This window comes from Agelaius tricolor, unplaced genomic scaffold, assembly GCF_023055355.1.
Source record: "Agelaius tricolor isolate 1412-34295 unplaced genomic scaffold, bAgeTri1.0.p SCAF_33, whole genome shotgun sequence".
In the NCBI taxonomy this organism is placed as follows: Eukaryota; Metazoa; Chordata; class Aves; order Passeriformes; family Icteridae; genus Agelaius; species Agelaius tricolor.
Genome location: NW_027269293.1, coordinates 1,282,392 through 1,301,159, shown reverse-complemented (window position 1 = coordinate 1,301,159; position 18,768 = coordinate 1,282,392). Strand labels below are relative to the sequence as shown.

The 18,768-nt window shown below is 51.9% G+C and overlaps 1 protein-coding gene across 2 annotated transcripts in view; it reads right to left on the bottom strand.

Moving 5' to 3' along the window:
- KDM4B (lysine demethylase 4B) overlaps positions 1–17,826 on the bottom strand; it is a 74,343-nt gene extending 56,517 nt beyond the window's left edge. For both annotated transcript variants that reach the window (XM_071451578.1, XM_071451579.1), the window contains exons 1-5: positions 17,703–17,826; positions 8,424–8,574; positions 6,347–6,522; positions 5,287–5,401; positions 3,851–4,044 (exon numbers count right to left, since the gene is read on the bottom strand). In XM_071451578.1, coding sequence (XP_071307679.1) covers positions 3,851–4,044; positions 5,287–5,401; positions 6,347–6,522; positions 8,424–8,564 — 626 coding nt within the window. In that variant the 5' untranslated portion in view covers positions 8,565–8,574; positions 17,703–17,826. The remainder of the gene's footprint in view (positions 1–3,850; positions 4,045–5,286; positions 5,402–6,346; positions 6,523–8,423; positions 8,575–17,702) is intronic.
- Between the last annotated feature and the right edge of the window lie 942 nt (positions 17,827–18,768).

The following is an 18,768-nucleotide window of genomic DNA, read 5'->3' as shown; positions in this document are numbered from 1 at the left end:
ACAAGAGAGCCATGGAGCCCCTGGCTGGTTTGGCTTGGAAGGGACCTTCAATCCCCCCCAGTGCCACCCCTGCCATGGCAGGGACACCTCCCACTACCCCAGGCTGCCCCATCCAGCCTGGCCTTGGGCACTGCCAGGGATCCAGGGGCAGCCACAGGGAGGATTTGCCCTCCTTGACTGGATTTGTCCCATGCAGGGAGCCCCACTGGGTACCTGGAGGGAAGAAAGCAGAAATTCTAAAATATTTCAACCAACAAAGGTTAGGGGTAACTGCATGGACTCTCAGGTTTGCAGTCCTTTCACAAGACAGAATTCCAGAAGTGTTTCTGGAATGTAATTGTATCTGTGACCAGCGCTTCCAACTAATCATATTATTTTAAAGTTCCTTTGGTAATTTGTCCTTAATTCCACACAAACTGCTGTTCTGGCATAAAGTGTACTTTGTGATATCAAAGTCAAACAGATTAGGCATGATCCACTTCCAGTGAGGGAGTGTTTTGGAGAGGAGATGATATAACTTAAAAGCTAAAGCTGGCTCCCTGTTTTAATTAAAGGGGATTAAACATCCATCATGATAAGGGAAAAGGGACATTTTATAAAAATCAATTACCTTCCTCAGTGTCAGTCTGGTTTAACACCTGTGGTTTCTGGGAGAAGGGAGAGTGTAACATCCCACCATTAAGGTAAATTAAATACTGTTACTGTACAGCAAGACCACAAAATATCCAGGAAAAATAACTGTATCACCCAATCAGGCGGTACTGACAAAATAAAATGTTACACTCCCAAAGTGTATCAGGCAAATTCACAAGACTCAGATTCAAAGTTTCCTGCAGCACTTCCCCAGCCAGGAAGCCTCCAGGTAGGGACTGCACATCTTTATGGAGATAAAAGGAAGCGCTGGTGGAAGACCTCAGCGTCTAAAAATATTCTTTTGGAATTGCAAAGGCTGAGCCACATCCATTCCTCAATAAAATGCCGTAATAACCATGAAGAATGAGGCCTGGCACTCAGCTTTGTTGCTTCTGTCATTATAAAATCAGTTTCTGCTCGCACCGTTTGACAATATGCTCAATTTTAGGTCTCACACAGGAGTGTATGAGGTAATTATACACAATATGTATAATTGATACAGCAAAAATTCCCACCACCAGAGGTTTAATATGGGGCTGCAGAATTAAATACATTTCAGTCATTTCAAAAGTTTGAGACTGTGAAAAGGTGGCAATTAAATTCCTAATGCGAGAGGGACATTTTAGTGTAATTTGAGAAAAAAGCAAGTGAAAGGCTGGATCTGGCAGCTCCTGCCTGAGGGGCTTCACACGAGGTTACACAACTGCTGCCAGCCCCGGGGGTCAGTGCCCACACCTCCTGCTCCAGCTGTCAGACTGCATTTCCAGCTGCAGCAGCAGCAGGGTGGGAAGGTGAGGAGCAGAGCCTGTGCCTGGGAACAGCATTTCCACAGGGAAAACCCCCCTGGAAAGGAGGGTTGTGAGGGAAGCAGCTCCTTTCTCCTCTTCCCTTCAGAAGGCAGCAGGGCTGGTGGCTCCTCACCCTTCCCACAGCCCCAGATAATTTATGGGAGGCACAAAGAAAGAGTTATGGTTTTTAACGAGCAATTTTGAAGCAGATACTACCAATATACAGAGTCCTTGGTTCCGCTGAATAAATATCCCTGACAGCCAAACAATAACTCTGCCTCTTATTTTAGAGCTCAACCCCAAACTGGTAGACTCTGTAACTCTCCACACTCCTGCTATTCCCTGAGGTGCTTCCAAGATGATCACTGTCAGAGCCACGGAGTCTATAAAAAGGATGAAGGAAGCTGGGAAATTTCCACAGAGGTGGTGCCAGCAAAGCAGAAGGAACATTTCAGCCATCCCTGAGCAAAGCCAGGCTGCAGCACTGCAATTCCAGCAGTGCAGTCCAAGAGCTCCCCCAGCTGAGCTCTGGGACAGCTGCAGTCACTCCCAGAACAGCTCAGGTACCTGGAAAGTTCCAGATCTGCTCCAAGGGGATTCAGATTTACTCTCTGCAGCCAGTGCTTGTTCAGAGAAGAGCTGGAGAACTCTTGAGAGGAGCTGTCATGGTGCAGGACAAGGAGTGGCTTGGGAAGTGGCAAACTCCTGCCTGATGCTCAAGGGAAGGGCAGGGAGGCCCTGCCAAACCAGCAGTGGCATCCTGTCACAATGCATCCCATCCCGTGTCACACACTGTCCCCTACCCATGAAAACTCCACTGAGAGGGAAAAGCTTCTGCTCCAAACACGGCCTTGTCCTCAAAACCCTCACCTTCCCCAGCTGGGGCAGCTGCAGAGGAGGAGTGACTCTCCCAAACACAGGAAGGCTGGAGAAAGGATGGAACAACCCAGCCCAAAGCTCAGGCCAGCTGCTGCCACCCCTCCTGGAGCAGCCCAGTCCTGCTGGGACACTGCTGGTGGCCCTGAGCTCCACAGCCAAAGGGGACCAGGAGCTTCCCATGGGCTGTGGCACCATCTGCTGGAGATGGCACCAGGAAAATGGGTTGGAATTAAGGGATTCTGGAGGAAGAACTGACAGGATCCAAACTGAATCATATTCTGAGCTGGAAACCCACAGGATCATGTGTCCAACCCCTGGCCCTGCACAGACACCCCAACAATCCCAGCCTGTCCCAGAGCAGTGCCCAAACACTCCTGGAGCTCTGGCAGCCTTGGGGCTGGGGCCATTCCCTGGGCAGTGCCCCAGCAGCCTCTGGGGGAAGAACCTTTCCCTGGGATCAGTCACATCCCAGTCATAATCCAGAACCACATTTCTGGAGCTCCACTTGCTTAACAGAGGTATCACAAGAGATTCTGCAAAATCCTCCTGCAGCTGCCTCAGAGAGCGAGCCCAAGGGCCAGGAATGTTGGGAAACAGACTTCATGATGTGCTGGAAGGGTTTTAAAAACTCCCATTGACGTTCCAGAGAGTCAGCCCCTCCCTGCACCCTTCCCAGGCCTGGAAAAGAGCACTGGAGCCATTCATTTACAGCCTCCTGGCTCCTGGGGGCTTTTATGTGCCACAGGCACCAAGACCCAGAGCCCCCAGGGAGCCATAGCCCTGAGAGGTGGGAGGATGCTGCTGCCACTGCCAGGGCACGGTGACAGCACAGCCTCCCTGTGACATTTCTGCTCTCATTTGCACGCAAATGTCAATATTTATTAGTCACATTGAGATCTTCAGCAAAGCTCCCCTGGGTTGCTGAGTCTCTGCACTTATACTTTTAAATTGCTTTAAAAAGAAGCACATTGGCTCTTGGTAACTTATTCCAGACTTCCTACATTCTTTATTTCATCCTTAACTATCTACTGCTTTTGTGGGAAGTTATTTCCAAGCAGTCTATGCATCAACAGTGTTGAAAAATGCTTTACCATCACACCAAAAAATGACCATGGAAAAGTAACCTTTTCACTTAACTCGTCCCTGGAGCTGTGAACATATTTATGTATTTAAATAATGGAAATCTGAAAGTAACAGATGTTTCCTGCCTAGAGCACAGAGCAAGAACAACAGTGCTTCACTATTACAGTGCCTCTGAAGCATCCACACACTCCCATCCCCATTTGCTCTCCTGTGCATTAGTTTGCAACAATCCCCAAGTGTTGAAATCTGGTTTTAATCGTGATGTCAACAAGTCTCCCTAATCCTGCTGAAAGTCAGGAATTAGGCCTCTGAGCAAGCCAGCATGAAAGAAAGTGAAATTGCTTTTAAATGTAAAGTAGGAGGGAAGAGGAGAGAAAAAATGGGAATTGAGAGATTAGGTAAACCTGATGGAATTTGGTAGAGCTGGGGAAAGGATATTTTAGTGGTGTCCAAGAGCCCTCACTTACCAGGATTTGGGCTCCCCAAAATGCAAGTAGTTGATGCTGTAGAGATCCATGTCCTCTGTATGCCAAGCAAAAGTTGTTTTCCACATGCCAAAGTAGAGGTAGGGAGTGTTCACCCCCTCGATGATGATGCCACACTCGTGTTCCACCATGTCCAGGAGGGTGTTCAGGTTGCCAATGTTCCACTCATCCACGTCCTGGAAGCCAACAGAAATGGTTTGTGCTGGGAATGGCAGGGGCAGGCACAGCCCTCAGCGCCCTGCAGGGCCTCAGGGGCTGCTGCTGGTGCCACCTGCATTGACTGAACCCCCTCTGCCTCCAGGAAGGTTTCTTTGGTGCTCCAGCACTCTGAAGAGGCTCTTGCACTGTGCAATACCTCAGCAGTAATTAATTGTTCTGGTAATGAACGCAGCAAACACTCAGGGTAAAACACACTCCTCTCAGATGTTCTTCCCCTGGGCAGAAACCCCAGTGTTTCCAAAGGGGCAGAACCTTCTGCCTCAGGCCAGAGCTTCAGGTAAAACCAGGAAACCACCTGAGAACAGCTGTGCTGGTGCCTGGTTGTGTCCCCACCCTGATGGCAGCAGGGGAAGGATGTGACACTCCCAGCCAAGCACCAAATCCCCTGCACCCCTGAGAGTGCATGGCTCTGAGCACCTCAGATACCTCTGCTTATTCTAATTAATCCCATATTAAACCACAGTGATAATAAAAAGATACTCATGCACTCAGACACAATCAGACAACACTCCAAAGAAAGCCACTTCCCACTCAAAAGAAAACTACAGAGGAAGAGATTTAAATTATCTGCCTAAAAAGAGTAAGAAGAGAGAAACCTTTATCGTTTACAGAATTACTTGAAGCAGAGGATGAAATTTCACCATGGAAAAGCTCAAACAATTTGAATTGTAAAATAATTCAGTGTGCAGGTGCATTGTATCCTAATGGAGTTGCCTACAAGGAAAAGATCCAAATGCAAATAATTTAAAATCCAAATGTAAATAATTTAAAATCCAAATGCAAATTATTTATGTTAAGACTCAAAAAATATTTTTGATGTAGCACAATTTCCTTAAAATGCTGTTTTTCTCTGGCTTTCTAAGGAGCTTCAGCAGAAATCTCCATTTTATTCCTTTAAAAAAGAAACAAAACCCAAAGTATAGACAATTTTTTGCCACAGTGTGCAAAAGAATTTGTTTAAATCACACTTTTCTTCATTTTTCTACTAAAAGTCAGCTTTTCACAGCTTCCACTGACTATTATCCTGAATCTCAGGGGAAGTTTAGTCCCACTTTTGTAATGAGGGGAAAAACACAAAGGTATTGGGGTTTTTTTAGGGTGGCTACATCAATGAAATTCTGAATTACAGCTCCTCAATGAAAAAAGTGCAATAAAGAGGTCAGCATCTGAAATAAATGAAGGAGAAGCACTGCACTTACTGCATCATAGAGGGAGCCACTGATGTCAGCCCCATAGATGGGGGACACAAAGGTGAGATTCTTCCAGTACTTGCGCTCCAGGTCCTCAAAATCCTGGTGCCGAGGGGTGCAGTACCTGCCAGGGAACACAGGGATGGAGGAGTCCTGAGAGCAGCCAGCACAGCAGCTCTGAGGGTGTATTTCACCTCTAATTCACAGAATTGCTGCTTTCCCACCTCTGCACAAACCCTCTGGGGCAGGCTGGACGTGCAGCACCACATCCCCATCCCATGGAAACGTGAGGTGAGGTTATCCCACCTCAGGGAAACTCCAAAGCTGATTATCCTGGAATGGTTTGGCTTGGAAGGGACCTTAAATCCCACCCAGAACCACCCTTGCCATGGGCAGGGACATCTTCCACTGTCCCAGGTGCTCCAAGCTCCAATGTCCAACCTGGCCTTGGGCACTGCCAGGATCCAGGGGCAGCCCCAGCTGCTCTGGGCACCCTGTGCCTGCCCACCCTGCCAGGGAACAATTCCTGCCCAATATCCCATCTCAATCCACCCTCCTTCAGCTTAAAGCCATGACTGCATCATCTCAGTCCTGATTAAAGCCCAGGGTCTTCCAGAACTCTGGAGAACTCCAGACTCTGGAAGCAGGATGAGACTGCAGCTGGCACATCCCAGCTGACTGAAGTGCCCTGCAGAGTCCCCAGGCACTGTGGAAGACACTCCTGTCACCAGTCTCAGCCCAAGCACCCCAAAGTATTTGGATTTCTACCCCAGCCATGGAACACCTTTTCCAGAAGAGCCAAGAGATCTTTTTTTGGTCCCAAGCCATTCTCTTCAGAAAGATCCTCAGCCAAATGCTGACCCTGAACAATCCCTCTACACCAACTCTCAGCTCCGAGATACACCAAAACCCAGCAAGTCACAAACTGGTTTGAGACTCAATAAAAGCAGTTTCCCCCCAAATGCTCCACATTTAACACGGCTGCACTTTCTCATCAGCCAGTTTAGGGAAAGGAAACCTTCCCAGGAGCTGCCCCACGCCCATGTGGAGCCCTTGCAGGCACACGCACTTCTCGCTGTTGGCCAGGCGCCGGTACTCGCCCACGGTCATGGGCTTCTTCTGGATGTTGTACTGGGTGAAGAGCCCTGACTGGCCCGTGACCACCTGCTGGATGGGAGCTGGGATCACCATGTCATCAATGTCATCGTAGGTGCGCCGGGGCTTCCACTCCTTGGGGGGGATCACCTGCAATGGGGACAGAAACATGGAACTGTCACAGACACTGCAGAACAAAACCATGGAACTGTCACAGACACTGCAGGGGACAAAACCATGGAACTGTCACAGACACTGCAGGGACAGAAACATGGAACTGTCACAGACACTGCAGGGAACAGAAACATGGAACTGTCACAGACACTGCAGGGAATAAAACCATGGAACTGTCACAGACACTGCAGCTGTGGGTATCACCTGCACAGGGACAGAAACATGGAACTGTCACAGACACTGCAGGGACAGAAACATGGAACTGTCACAGACACTGCAGGGAATAAAACCATGGAACTGTCACAGACACTGCAGGGACAGAAACATGGAACTGTCACAGACACTGCAGGGAACAGAAACATGGAACTGTCACAGACACTGCAGCTGTGGGTATCACCTGCACAGGGACAGAAACATGGAACTGTCACAGACACTGCAGGGAACAGAAACATGGAACTGTCACAGACACTGCAGGGACAAAACCATGGAACTGTCACAGACACTGCAGGGACAGAAACATGGAACTGTCACAGACACTGCAGGGACAGAAACATGGAACTGTCACAGACACTGCAGCCCTGGGTTTGGTGGGCACCAGGGGCTCCACTTCCTTAGGGGGGATCACCTGAGTGGGGACAAACCATGGAACTGTCACAGACACTGCAGAAAACAAAACCATGGAACTGTCACAGACACTGCAGCCCTGGGTTTGGGGGCTTGTCAGCACTTGGGCCATGTCAGCACAGGCTGATGAGATCATTTGCTCTGACAAGGACTTGTTATGAGTGGTGTTTAGCTGGCCTTAATAAAGCACAGTGGAGAAATAAAGCTGTTAGGCATGAAATAATTCTTATTTCTTCTAAAACACAGGTCAATTACTGGGTTTATTGCTGCTCTAAAGAGAGCTGGCTATTGATGAAGAGCTCTCCGTGGAATGTTTCCTTGTCCACTCAAGTGTACAAGCAATTACCTTCCAGGACTTTGCTAGGGAGATTATTTTAATAGAGCTTGTTGGTGACTTCCAGATATTGTAAAGAAATTACTTTACTTGTAGGATTAATATGAGTATTCCAGGTCAGCCAGCCCCTCACCTTGGCCAGTGCTCACCTTGCCCAGCCCTGCCCCGGCCATGCCCTCACCTTGCCCACCCTCACCTTGCCCAGCTCCTCACCTTGGCCATTCCCTCACCTTGCCCAGCTCCTCACCTTGCCCAGCCCTGCCCGAGCCATCCCCTCACCTTGCCCACCCTCACCTTGCCCAGCTCCTCACCTTGCCCAGCCCTGCCCTCACCCAGCCCCTCACCTTGCCCAGCTCCTCACCTTGCCCACTTTCACCTTGCCCACCCCCTCACCTTGCCCAGCCCTCAGCTCCTCACCTTGGCCATCCCCTCACCTTGCCCAGCCTTGCCCTCACCCAGCCCTCACCTTGCCCACCCTCACCTTGGCCATCCCCTCACCTTGGCCACCCTCACCTTGCCCAACCCCTCACCTTGCCCAGCTCCTCACCTTGGCCATCCCCTCACCTTGGCCACCCTCACCTTGCCCAGCCCCTCACCTTGGCCATCCCCTCACCTTGCCCAGCCCTCACCTTGCCCATCCCCTCACCTTGCCCAGCTCCTCACCTTGCCCACCCTCACCTTGCCCATCCCCTCACCTTGCCCAGCTCCTCACCTTGCCCATCCTCACCTTGCCCAGCTCCTCACCTTGCCCAGCTCCTCACCTTGCCCAGCCCTGCCCTCACCCAGCCCTCACCTTGCCCACCCTCACCTTGCCCAGCCCTCACCTTGCCCATCCTCACCTTGCCCAGCCCTCACCTTGCCCATCCTCACCTTGCCCAGCCTCACCTTGACCATCCCCTCACCTTGCCCAGCCCCTCACCTTGGCCAGCCCTGCCCTGTGGGCTCCCTGGGACTCCATGAAGGCGATGAACCTCCCGAAGTCGCGGAACTCCTCCAGCGAGGGCCGGAAGGTCATGATCTTACAGCCAGGGTTCTGCGGGCTGGGGTTTTCCGACCCCATAGCTCCAGTCCTGCACAGGGGACACACAGAGAGGAAAGGACACACTGGTTAAACCTTTGGTTTTTAACTCCCAGCTCTGAGGAGCTCCACAGAAAGCCTGCAGAGATTTTTCATTTCCTCCCTTGACTCCCGCAAGGGGGGATTTGGAAGAACGACCCTCTGACATGGACATGAGGAGCTCCCAACCAAAAATCCACTTAGTCAGGAGCTCCTGACACCAGGATCACCCGAGAGCTCGGCCAGGGGCTAAATATAAACCACATCTGCCCCCAGTTCAGCACAGAAAGTGGTGCCTCATGAGGATGGTGCCACAAAAATAACAACTCCTCACCGCCTTCAGCTTTGGCACTGTGCACAACCTGCCACCCCACAAGTGTTCCAACAAACACTTCACCGTTTTCTGTTTAGGTTCAACCCAACAGCTTTCCCAAATTTGGGGTTTTTTTTCATGTGCTAAACTACACTAAAAATTATAAAATTAAGGGGTTTCTTTTTTTTTAATGTATTTTCATTACACTTTGTCTTTGCAACGTACATAAACAGAACAAAGTGTCAGGCAAGTCTTACAAGAAATACAGACACACAATTCCAAACCACCCAAAACAAACTCTCAAACCGTTCAGGGTGAAATCCCGATTTTTAAAATGGACTTTTTTAAGGTTATGCAGGAAATCCGTAAGGGAAATAAGAGGTTTTAGTGGCATTTCAGCTGCAAATATGCCCAGGAAGGAGCTCTCCATGAGGAGGAGCTGCAGCAGCTCCACACCCTGAGCACTCACGAGATGGCAGTGCTGGGCTGTGGAGGATGAACTGCAGGGAAACAGCTCCTGCCAGGCTTTAACGTGGAAAAAAAAGCATTTAAAGTGTGTTTAAACTGATTTCAAAGCAGCCAAGGAGCATTGCAGATGCTCCTGGAAGTACTCACAGTGTTAGGAAAACACCAAATGAAGCAGGGAGTTCTCCCAGCTCTGTGTTTGAATGGGTGAGTGTGGCACAGAACTCACCCCAGAGAGAGCCAGTGCTCCCAGCCCCTGGAATTAAAACCAGCTAAAGTGGGCAGACTCCACACCCAGGGCACCAAGGTTTCATTTTAACTGGGTAAAACTTTTTATTTCGAAGGCACATGAACAGTTTTGAGTGAAATTTTAGAAGCCAGAAAACATTAGAGTTTTACACAGTAACTTTTATGCAAATTTGTCTCAAAACAAGGATCTGCAAGTCTTATGTCCTTCCCCAAGGAGTCTTTAAAAGAATTTTATGCATAAAATCACAGCTTCTCACAGGCAGAAAAGCCCTTCCCAAGCCAGGAGCCAGAGATGCAGAACCCAGCCCAGAATAAAATCAAATTATGAATCCCAGTATTGCAGGAAATCCCAGAGCAAAACAAATTGAGGGAGAAAAACACCATTTCACCCTGTTCACCCCAAGATACTTCACTTCTCATCTCCAACAGGAATTGTTGCAGCTTGGAAACAAAAGGGCCATTTAAGCAACCCCTCCATCTTCAGGGTGGCCCTGCCCAAGGAGATTCCCAACCTTGCCAAAGAAGGAACAAAAATTGCCTTTTGAGAACAAAACCTGCTGTTCCAGGGTCAGCACTGCAGGAGAAGCAGCAGATTGATCCGTGCCCAGGGGGAGGCTTTCCTGCACAAATGTCTTGCAGGAGTACGAGGAGGAAATCCCTGGGATGAGCCAGGGGAGCTGGGGACCCATCTGCCAGAGGTTTGCTCAAATCCCCCAGGAAAAGGGGGCTGAGCTGGAGGAAAGGGCTGCAGGGGATGGGACAGGGGCAGAAACCACCCCACAGCCTGCCACAACCTTCTGGGAACACTGGGGCTATTTTTGGGCAGGGTCTGGAAAAGGCAGGGGCCGAGGGGAGCGGGGAGCCCCGGCAGGAGCTGGCTCAGGAGTGAATTCCACCCTGAGCAGGAGCCCTGCCAGCACCATCTGCTCCAGAGAGGCTGCCCAGGATCTGCAGCTTTACCCACAGCCAGGGCAAAACAAACAGCCAAAGCCAGGCTTTATGCCGTCCTTCCCTCAAGATTCTCTCACAAAATTCCAATTTTTTAGGCAATAAACTCGGAGCAAAGAGTGAAAATACGTGCTCCTGTAAGGAAGGGAGAACAAAAACTACTGCATGCAAAGCTTAATCAATTAATCAAAGGATAAAACTACTTCCTGCAAAGCTTAACTAATCAATTAAAAGGTCTACTGCCTCAATACAAGCAGCATCACCTGGCACTCTGGAATTCTATAGTCCAGAGACAGCAAAACACAAGATTTTTCCATGTGCAGTCCCATCTAAAGAAGACTTCAACACCTGCCCCAGATAATGTACATTTAGCTAATCAAACTAATTAAACTATTGCAATAAAATGGCCAGAGAGCTCATGGGAAGAGGGGGGAATCAGCTCCATGAGCTCAGTGAGATGTGGGAGCTTCCCCCAGCAGCCCCAAGGAGCTGGGAACACCCAGGCCCAGGGAAAGCTTGGGGAGGGGAGAATTTCTGTCCCAAGCGCTTCCCACATGGAATTGTTCTGGGAAAGCACTGCCAGGACCTGGACTCGTGGCCACCTCCATCCCAGGAGTCGTGGCCAGCTCTGTCCCAGCTCCTGGGATCACCCAGGACACGCAGCAGGACAGGGGCTGCAGCTTCATCCGGCATTTTCAGGAGATGGCCCCAATTAAGCAGCGCCCTAACGAGCTGCCAGCATCCCTGGAAGGTTCCAGAGAGGGATCTGTCTGTCCTGAGAGCACTGAGGGCCCCTCCCAGCCCCAGCAGGGCTGCAGGTGAGGGCCAGGGGGGAACAAACCCTTCTCTCAATACTGAGGAGGAGGATTCTGCACTCAGAGCCCCCATCAGCTCCCGAAAAGAAGAGTGAAGGTATTTGTCTCAGCTGGATCCATTCTGTTTCTTTGTGAGAGAGTAACAACCTGGAATATTATGAAAACCTTCTAATTTTCAACCATTGTGAGGAAGCACAAAAACTTGTCTCCAGAGGGACGATCTCGGTGCACACAAAGAATTGAGCTTTAATTTCAATGACTTTCACATGAGACGTTTCCCTTCCAAAACTGATGTGAACCAAGGCACTTTTGTGACTGAAATGCTGCACCTGTTGGCTGAAACCTTTGTACAGCACAGAAAAAGTCCAAGACACCCAGCTGAGATCAAGGACTGAGCTTGCTACAGGACTGACAGGCTGGGAATCCTTCCTCCAGGAGAAGGGCTGGGATTTCTGAGCAGTTCCTGCTGCTGCCCCACTGATGATCTCCTTCCCCTCTATTCCCAAGAATCAGATTCCAGCACTTAGACAAACAAAATGTAAATTTTTAAGTCTGAAGTTTGCTGTTGCTCGGCCCGGTTTTAAACAACTGTGCAATTACAGCAAGGATTTAAACTAACACCTTTCCCCCAGAAATATTTATAGATTCAATTCATCACATTTTTAACATTCAAATTGCTTTGAGTCTTGTATATCCTCCATAAAGGCTAAGTAAACACAACAGAGGAAATATTTGGGAAAGAGGAACAGAAACAACATTCCCACCCAGCACAGGGATGAAGATCTACAGTGCTTGGGATTTGACAAATTGAGAGTTATTTTCTATCAAATTTTACACTCCACGAGACTCCTCCACAATTCCAGATCCTCCTGTACTTGAAATCAAGCAGCATATGTAGCTCATTAAGGGAAAATAAAATTTTCCCCCAAAACACCCTCTTTGCTGTAGAAGTGCACAGTTACTCACACACTTCTCTAACAACAAAATTATTTAGTCACAAACTGTATTTAAAAGGGAAAAAAAAAAAAGTGGTTGCATTTAAGAGCAATAAATGGGGATGACTTTAAAACAGTTTATTATTGCCTGAGGCAATAACAAATAACAATAACATGTAATGGTTATTTCTGACTAAATCCAGATCAGAACCTCAAAACCTCAAAAGTTTGACCGAACAGACGAGATAAACTCACCCTAAAACCACACAAATCAGTTCACAAAGCTGATTGTGAACTGACTGAGGCCCAGCCTCCCCAAGACCTGCAGGAGGCTCAGTTTGCTGCATGGCACCAGTTATCTCTGCTGCATTTATTATCTCCACTGCGAGGCTTCAGGGGTCTTTCAAAAACAACTTAAACGAGTGTTATAAAAGGCACTTGACGTGGACTGAGCCGTGGAATCTGAACAGGAATTCCAAGTTTTAACCCACGGCACCTCAATCCAAGGCAGCATCACTGCAAATGTTAAAATAAATTATCCCACAGTCTTTATCCCTACAGGAAAGGACATCAGAAACTTTGCAAGGCAAGCAGGAGCCTCGATTATTTGTCACAACTTAGGGGTAGAGCCATTTGCTGCCGTGGCTTAATTAAGGTACTTATTTTCATTTATATTTTCATGGGGTCAATCACTCTCCTTTATAAATGAGGCAGCTCCTCACAGTCTTTATTCCTACAGGAAAGGACATCACAACCTTGCAAAGCAAGCAGGAACCCCAATTACTGCAGAGCTTTGCCCAAAAGGTGATTCCTGCATCAGAAAACACCTTAGTGGGGACTAATTCCCAGTTTTCCTTCCAGAACAGAAAGCCTGGGGTTCTCAGCAACTTGCTCGACTTCTCTAAGCTCCTTTAGATTTTTATAACAAAAGCCCTCAACAAACGGGGCTGTCAGAGGCGTTTTTAACCACCCTGCCCATACAAAAGGAAGCCCTGGGCTGGTTTTGTGCCCGAGGCAATGCCCGGGCTGGGTGTGACACACTGACCCACTTCCAGCCGCCGGCACATGCCGGGAATGCTCCCGAGCTCGGGCAGAGGAGCAGCGAGCCTGGCTCAGCCCTGCGGGACTGCAGCGAGCCTGGACAGGAACCCCAGGGAACCCCAGGAACCCCAGCCCAGCACAGCCCTGCAGAACCCCAGCTCACCTGGACAGGTACCCCAGGTACACCCAGGTACCCCCAGGAACCCCAGCCCAGCATGGCCCTGCAGAACCCCAGCGAGCCTGGACAGGTACCCCAGGTACACCCAGGTACCCCCAGGAACCCCAGCCTGGCACAGCCCTGCAGATCCCCAGCGAGCCTGGACAGGTACCCCAGGTACACCCAGGTACCCCCAGGAACCCCAGCCCAGCATGGCCCTGCAGAACACCTGCCCAGGTAACCCCCAGGAACCCCAGATACCCCCAACCCCTCCCCAGCTCACCTGGACAGGAACCCCCAGGTAACCCCCAGGAACCCCAGCCCTTTCCTGGCTCACCTGCCCAGGTACCCCCAGGTACCTCATTCCCCCCCAGGCTTCTCCCAGCTCGCATCCATTTCACACCTTTCAGCCAAACCTGCAGCTCCAGGAGTGACAATTTAAAGCCTAAATTAACCCCAGAGCTTTGAGGTGAAATGAGACAATTTGGATCTCTCCCAGCTCTGTTTTACCCAGGTCTCTCTGGAAGCTGCAGCTCCAAACTTGACCCACCCCACCCAGGCAAAGCTGCGCTGCTTGTTCTGCCAACAGAACTGAGATCAAATATGGGAAACTCCATAAAAAGTTCTTATCTGCACCAAAACCTCACCAAAGGCCTCTCCATTGCCCTGGGCTGTATCCAAAATTGTGAAGGAATATCAGAAAACCTCAGAAATCACCTCAGCCCCCCACCAACCTCCAACATTCACTTGTGGGTCATATTCAAAAGCAGGATTTCTAAGAGATTTAGGAACAAAAGGGCAATCCTGTATTCTCTGGGGATCTGGGAACTGTGGCTTGTTCATGAGCCTTATAAAACACAAAAATAACGAAGCTTCAGGTCACTTCTGCCAGGAGTGAGGCACACCCAGACCAAGGCAGGGCAGAACACAAAAGTGTTCTCCTGGGTAATCCAGTGAGAGCACGACTGAGGAGCTGCCTCATTTATAAAGGAGAGTGAATATGAACATATAAATGAAAATATAAATGAAAATATAAATGAAAATATAAATGAAAATAAGCACCTTAATTAAGCCATGGTAGCAAACGGCTCTACCCCTAAGATGTGACAAGACAGAACATATTTGGTCCAAAACAAAGGTTAAAAAGAGAAAATCTTATTAAGCAACAATCAGTTTAGTGAAGAACAGGGGAAAGGGAGAAACCTTTCTCATATCCCACAGTGATAAGCCATTAATATCCCCCAGCCTGTGGGAAATCACAGGATTTCTGCCAACATTCTGCAGCATCCAGGGTTTCAGCTGCTACTGCAAACGGACAAACCCCCTCGAATTCCTCACCAGATGACAAATAATTCCTTCCAGCAGCGCCCCGTGCGGCCCCGGAGGATCCCAGTGGCATCCAAAGCCATTAAGCAAATCCCTCACTTGTGTGACACATGGAGCTGTCATCCATCTTCGCTATTAACAGATGCTCCAGTGAAGGAACGCGGGGCAGCGCAGGCTCTGCAAACCCTTCCCCGCAGCACAGCCTGAGCCTGGGTGAGTCAGGAAGGGGAATCCACCAGTCCCGAGCCCTCCTGACTGCCCAGAACTCAGTGAGGAGCACCCAAGTTTCCCCTGACTGCCAAGAGCTCTCCCTCCCTTGCTCCCAGGCTGCTGCAGCTCACCACGATCATTTCTGCTCTCAGGTGGATTGCCCGCTCTAAAAATGAGATTTAAACTTGTGAGGCGAATCAGAGCCTCCTGATGCTGACACTGTTTGCTGGACATCCCAGGAGGAAATAAAACATAACCCTGCATAAATGTGAAATCCCCACAGAGCCCTTCCAGCAGGGCTGGCCAAACTGGTTCTCCCAACTCACATCAAATTTCTTACAACCTTTTATATGGAAATAGCTCCGAGTTTTTCAGGAGCTGTCTGTGTTTTGGGTGATCTAAACCACCTGCAGAGCCGTGGAACTCCCACTTTAGCTGCTGAATCTTTCCCTGGTGCTTGACAGGAGTTGAGAACAGCTCCCAGTGAGAGCAGCAGTGTCCCCACAGCTCAGGGGAATGGGTGAGCACTCCCCATGACCAATAGCCAGGATTATCTACAGCAAACAGGTGGGATTCTCCCTGAAAGTGAATTTTTCTCTTGACTTCCCATCAAAAGCTGGCGAAATCTCTATTTATTTTTATTTATAAAGGCCCACGTTCATCCTAAAGCCAAACTTGGAATGTGACACCAAAGTGCTCTGACTTACTGACAAAACTGACTCCTTCTATATATTTTTATATATAAAAATATATTTTATGTCCCTTTGTATATATATTAATATATAACATATTTCATACATCACGTTTATATATAGGACCATATATATATATATATATATATTCTGGTCCCACTGGGCCAGTCAAGGCAATTATCTCTTTCCAATCAGCTTAAAAAGAACAATCCACCACGGAGGGTTAGACAGAATTTTCCTGTCAAAAGATGCTCCAGTGAATGTTTCATCCATGAACATCAGCTCTGGAACAAGGAATCACTTTATATCCACCTACATCTCCTTTTCTCTTTTGCATGGGAGGAACTCCTGCCTCTCATGAGGCAGGAACAGCCGTGGATTCCTTCAGGATTCCTTCAGGATCCTTCTGGCACTGCAGGAGTTGGTCAGCCCGCCCCAACTTCCTTCTCTTGTTACAGGGAAGCCCAAGAACTGGGAACTTGCTGTCACAGAGCAATTACTGGGTGCTCCAACAGTTACTTGATGTAATTGCTAAAATGTAACTGTAAGTTTGAGATTCTAGGCTTGAGGTTTCCCTGACTCTGTGAATTTCAGTGAAACGGGAAAAGGAAAGTGACGAGAAAAAAGCAAAAGTTCCCAGGAAATAAGCAATGTTGTGGGTGAAATACTATCAGGTTTCAGACGGACAGAGCTCCTTAAAATTCACTCTTTTTGGTTAAAGGAAATTTAGTTTTGGGAGGGTCCTGCTTTCACAAACGAGTTACAGAGCACAGATCCAGTGTCCCAGGGCAGAGCAGCAGCCCAGCCCCTGCAGCAGCTCCATCCCAACGCAGAGGGAGCGGGGATGAAATGGACCCTCCCTGGTGCCTTCATTCTTCAGTACACAGGGCTCCAAAGCTGCCTCTCTGCAACACCCCTGGCTCCTCAACACCTTCAAAACCACGAGCCTCAGGAAAGCCAAGAACACCTTTGGGCGAACCCCAGAACGTCCCGAACCGGGAGGGACCCACAGGAGAATCCAGTGCAGCCCCCGGCCCTGCACAGACCCCCAACAATCCCACCCTGGGCATCCTGACGGGGCCGGGACCATTCCCTGGGGAACCGGGCAGTGCCCAGCACCTTGGGCAGTGCCCAGCACCTTCCCCTGAGCTCCATGCCAAGCCCTGGCACCGCTCCAGCCCTCCCGAGCTCCTGTCCCCTCTGCAGAGCCCAAGGAAGGGTTTCCTGAAGGGTTCCCCCTCCATCTCATCCCCTCCATCCTCTCTGCTGCCGCACTCAGGAGCGGCTGGGGCCGGGGCAGTCCCCAGAGCCCGGGCACACAAACCCCGCAGCTCCCGAGGGTCCGGGGCTGTGCCCGTTCCCCCGGCCCGGGGACAGCGGGGCTGTGCCGGGCTCACACGGCGCACACGCACGAGGAATTCACAGAGGAATTCACAGAAACGGGAGAGAAGCGCCTCGGCTGGGCCCAGACTCTGACAGTGTCGGAGGAGGGAAGCACCGATAGAACAGCCCAGCCCCGGCCGCTGTCACCTTCCTGCCCCCGGTTTTCCCAGCACCGAATCACGGAGCCAGCGGCAGCTCCTGCTCGCCCCCAGCCCCCGGCCCCGAGCCGAGCCCCGGGGTCGCCATTGATCCCCGTGTGCGCCCGAACCCCGCGAGCGGTGAATCCCCGCGGGCAGCCCCGGCTCGGGGCACCGGGACCCCCGGGGCCGCCGCTTCCCGGGGGTGCCACCCACACAAAGCGCGGCGGGGCCGGTGCGGGCCCGTCCGGGCCGGCCTGCGGGGGAGGCCGCGCGGGGGCCGCGGGCCCGGAAGGGAGCGGCAGCGCCGGGGCCGCGCCGGGAGGAGCGGCGGGGACGGGGCCGGGGCCGGGAGCGGCGGCGGGCCCGGCGCGGCGGGGGGCGCAGCGCGGGGTGGCGGGGTGCGGGCCCGCTCGGGCCGGGGCCGGTGGCGGTGCCGGTGTCGGGGCGGGGGCGCGGTCCGGCCGTACCTGCGCGCGGGGCCCTCGGCGGCGCGGGGGGCGCAGCGAAGGGGGGGCGCCCAGGCGAGCGCAGCGCCCCGCGGCCACCACCTGCGCCCGCCTCCCCGCCGCGCCCATTGGCCGCGCGCGGCACCGCCCTCGCGTCCATTGGCCGCGCCGCCGGGGACGGACGGCGAGTTCAGCCAGTGGCGAGCCCGATCGCCGAATAACAAGGGGAGCGCGGGTGTTGATTGGCCGGCGGCGCGGAGCGACGGTCCGCCCACCGACGGGCGGGGCAGCGGGGAGCGCTCCCGTCACTCAGGCGCTTTCCGCCAGTCGCACGCCGCCTTCTGCTGCCGGCGGCCCGCCCCCAGCGGCCATTGGGCGAGGCGGGCGTCGGACGGGCGCTGATTGGCGGCGCGAGGTGCCCGTCGGGCGTGGGGCGGGGCGGTGAGGACGTGAGGAGCCGCACAGAGCGGGGCGGGGGCGCTGCGGCCGCGCTGCGCCAATGGGGGAGCGGCGAGCGCGCGCGCCCCCGCGCCGCCGGGCGGGGAACGGCGGGGACCGGAGGGGACAGCGGGGATTGAGGGGGTATCGGAGATCGGGGGGATACCGGGGACCGGGGGAGACAAGCAGGGACTGAGGGGGACAGCGGGGATTGGGAACCGGCACTGACCGGGGGGTCCCAGGATCACCGATCCCCGTCCCCGCAGCCCCCGGGCACAGCCGAGGCTCGGCCGGCGCTGCCCGGGGAGCTCTGGGGTCCCGGTCCCCGCCGGTGTCCGGGCACAGCTCGGGGCACGGCGCCTGTCCCAGCCCCGGGAAGGAGCGGGGGCATTCGCCCATTTGCGCTCAGTTAGGCCCAGCAGAGCGCGCAGTCCGTGCCCGGCCTGGGAATGCCCAGAACAGGAGCCGGTCCTTGGTTGGGCTCTTGCTGCTGTCGTTCCCCTCCCTGAGTCTTGCCCCAGGAAATTTCATTCCTGTTCCCCTTCCCATCCGGGGATTTGGCCCAGAAACGGGCCCGGGTGGGAGTGGGAGGTGAAACATCAGCCCAGCACATCAGCCCCAGCACAAAATCCCTTTGTACCCACAGCCA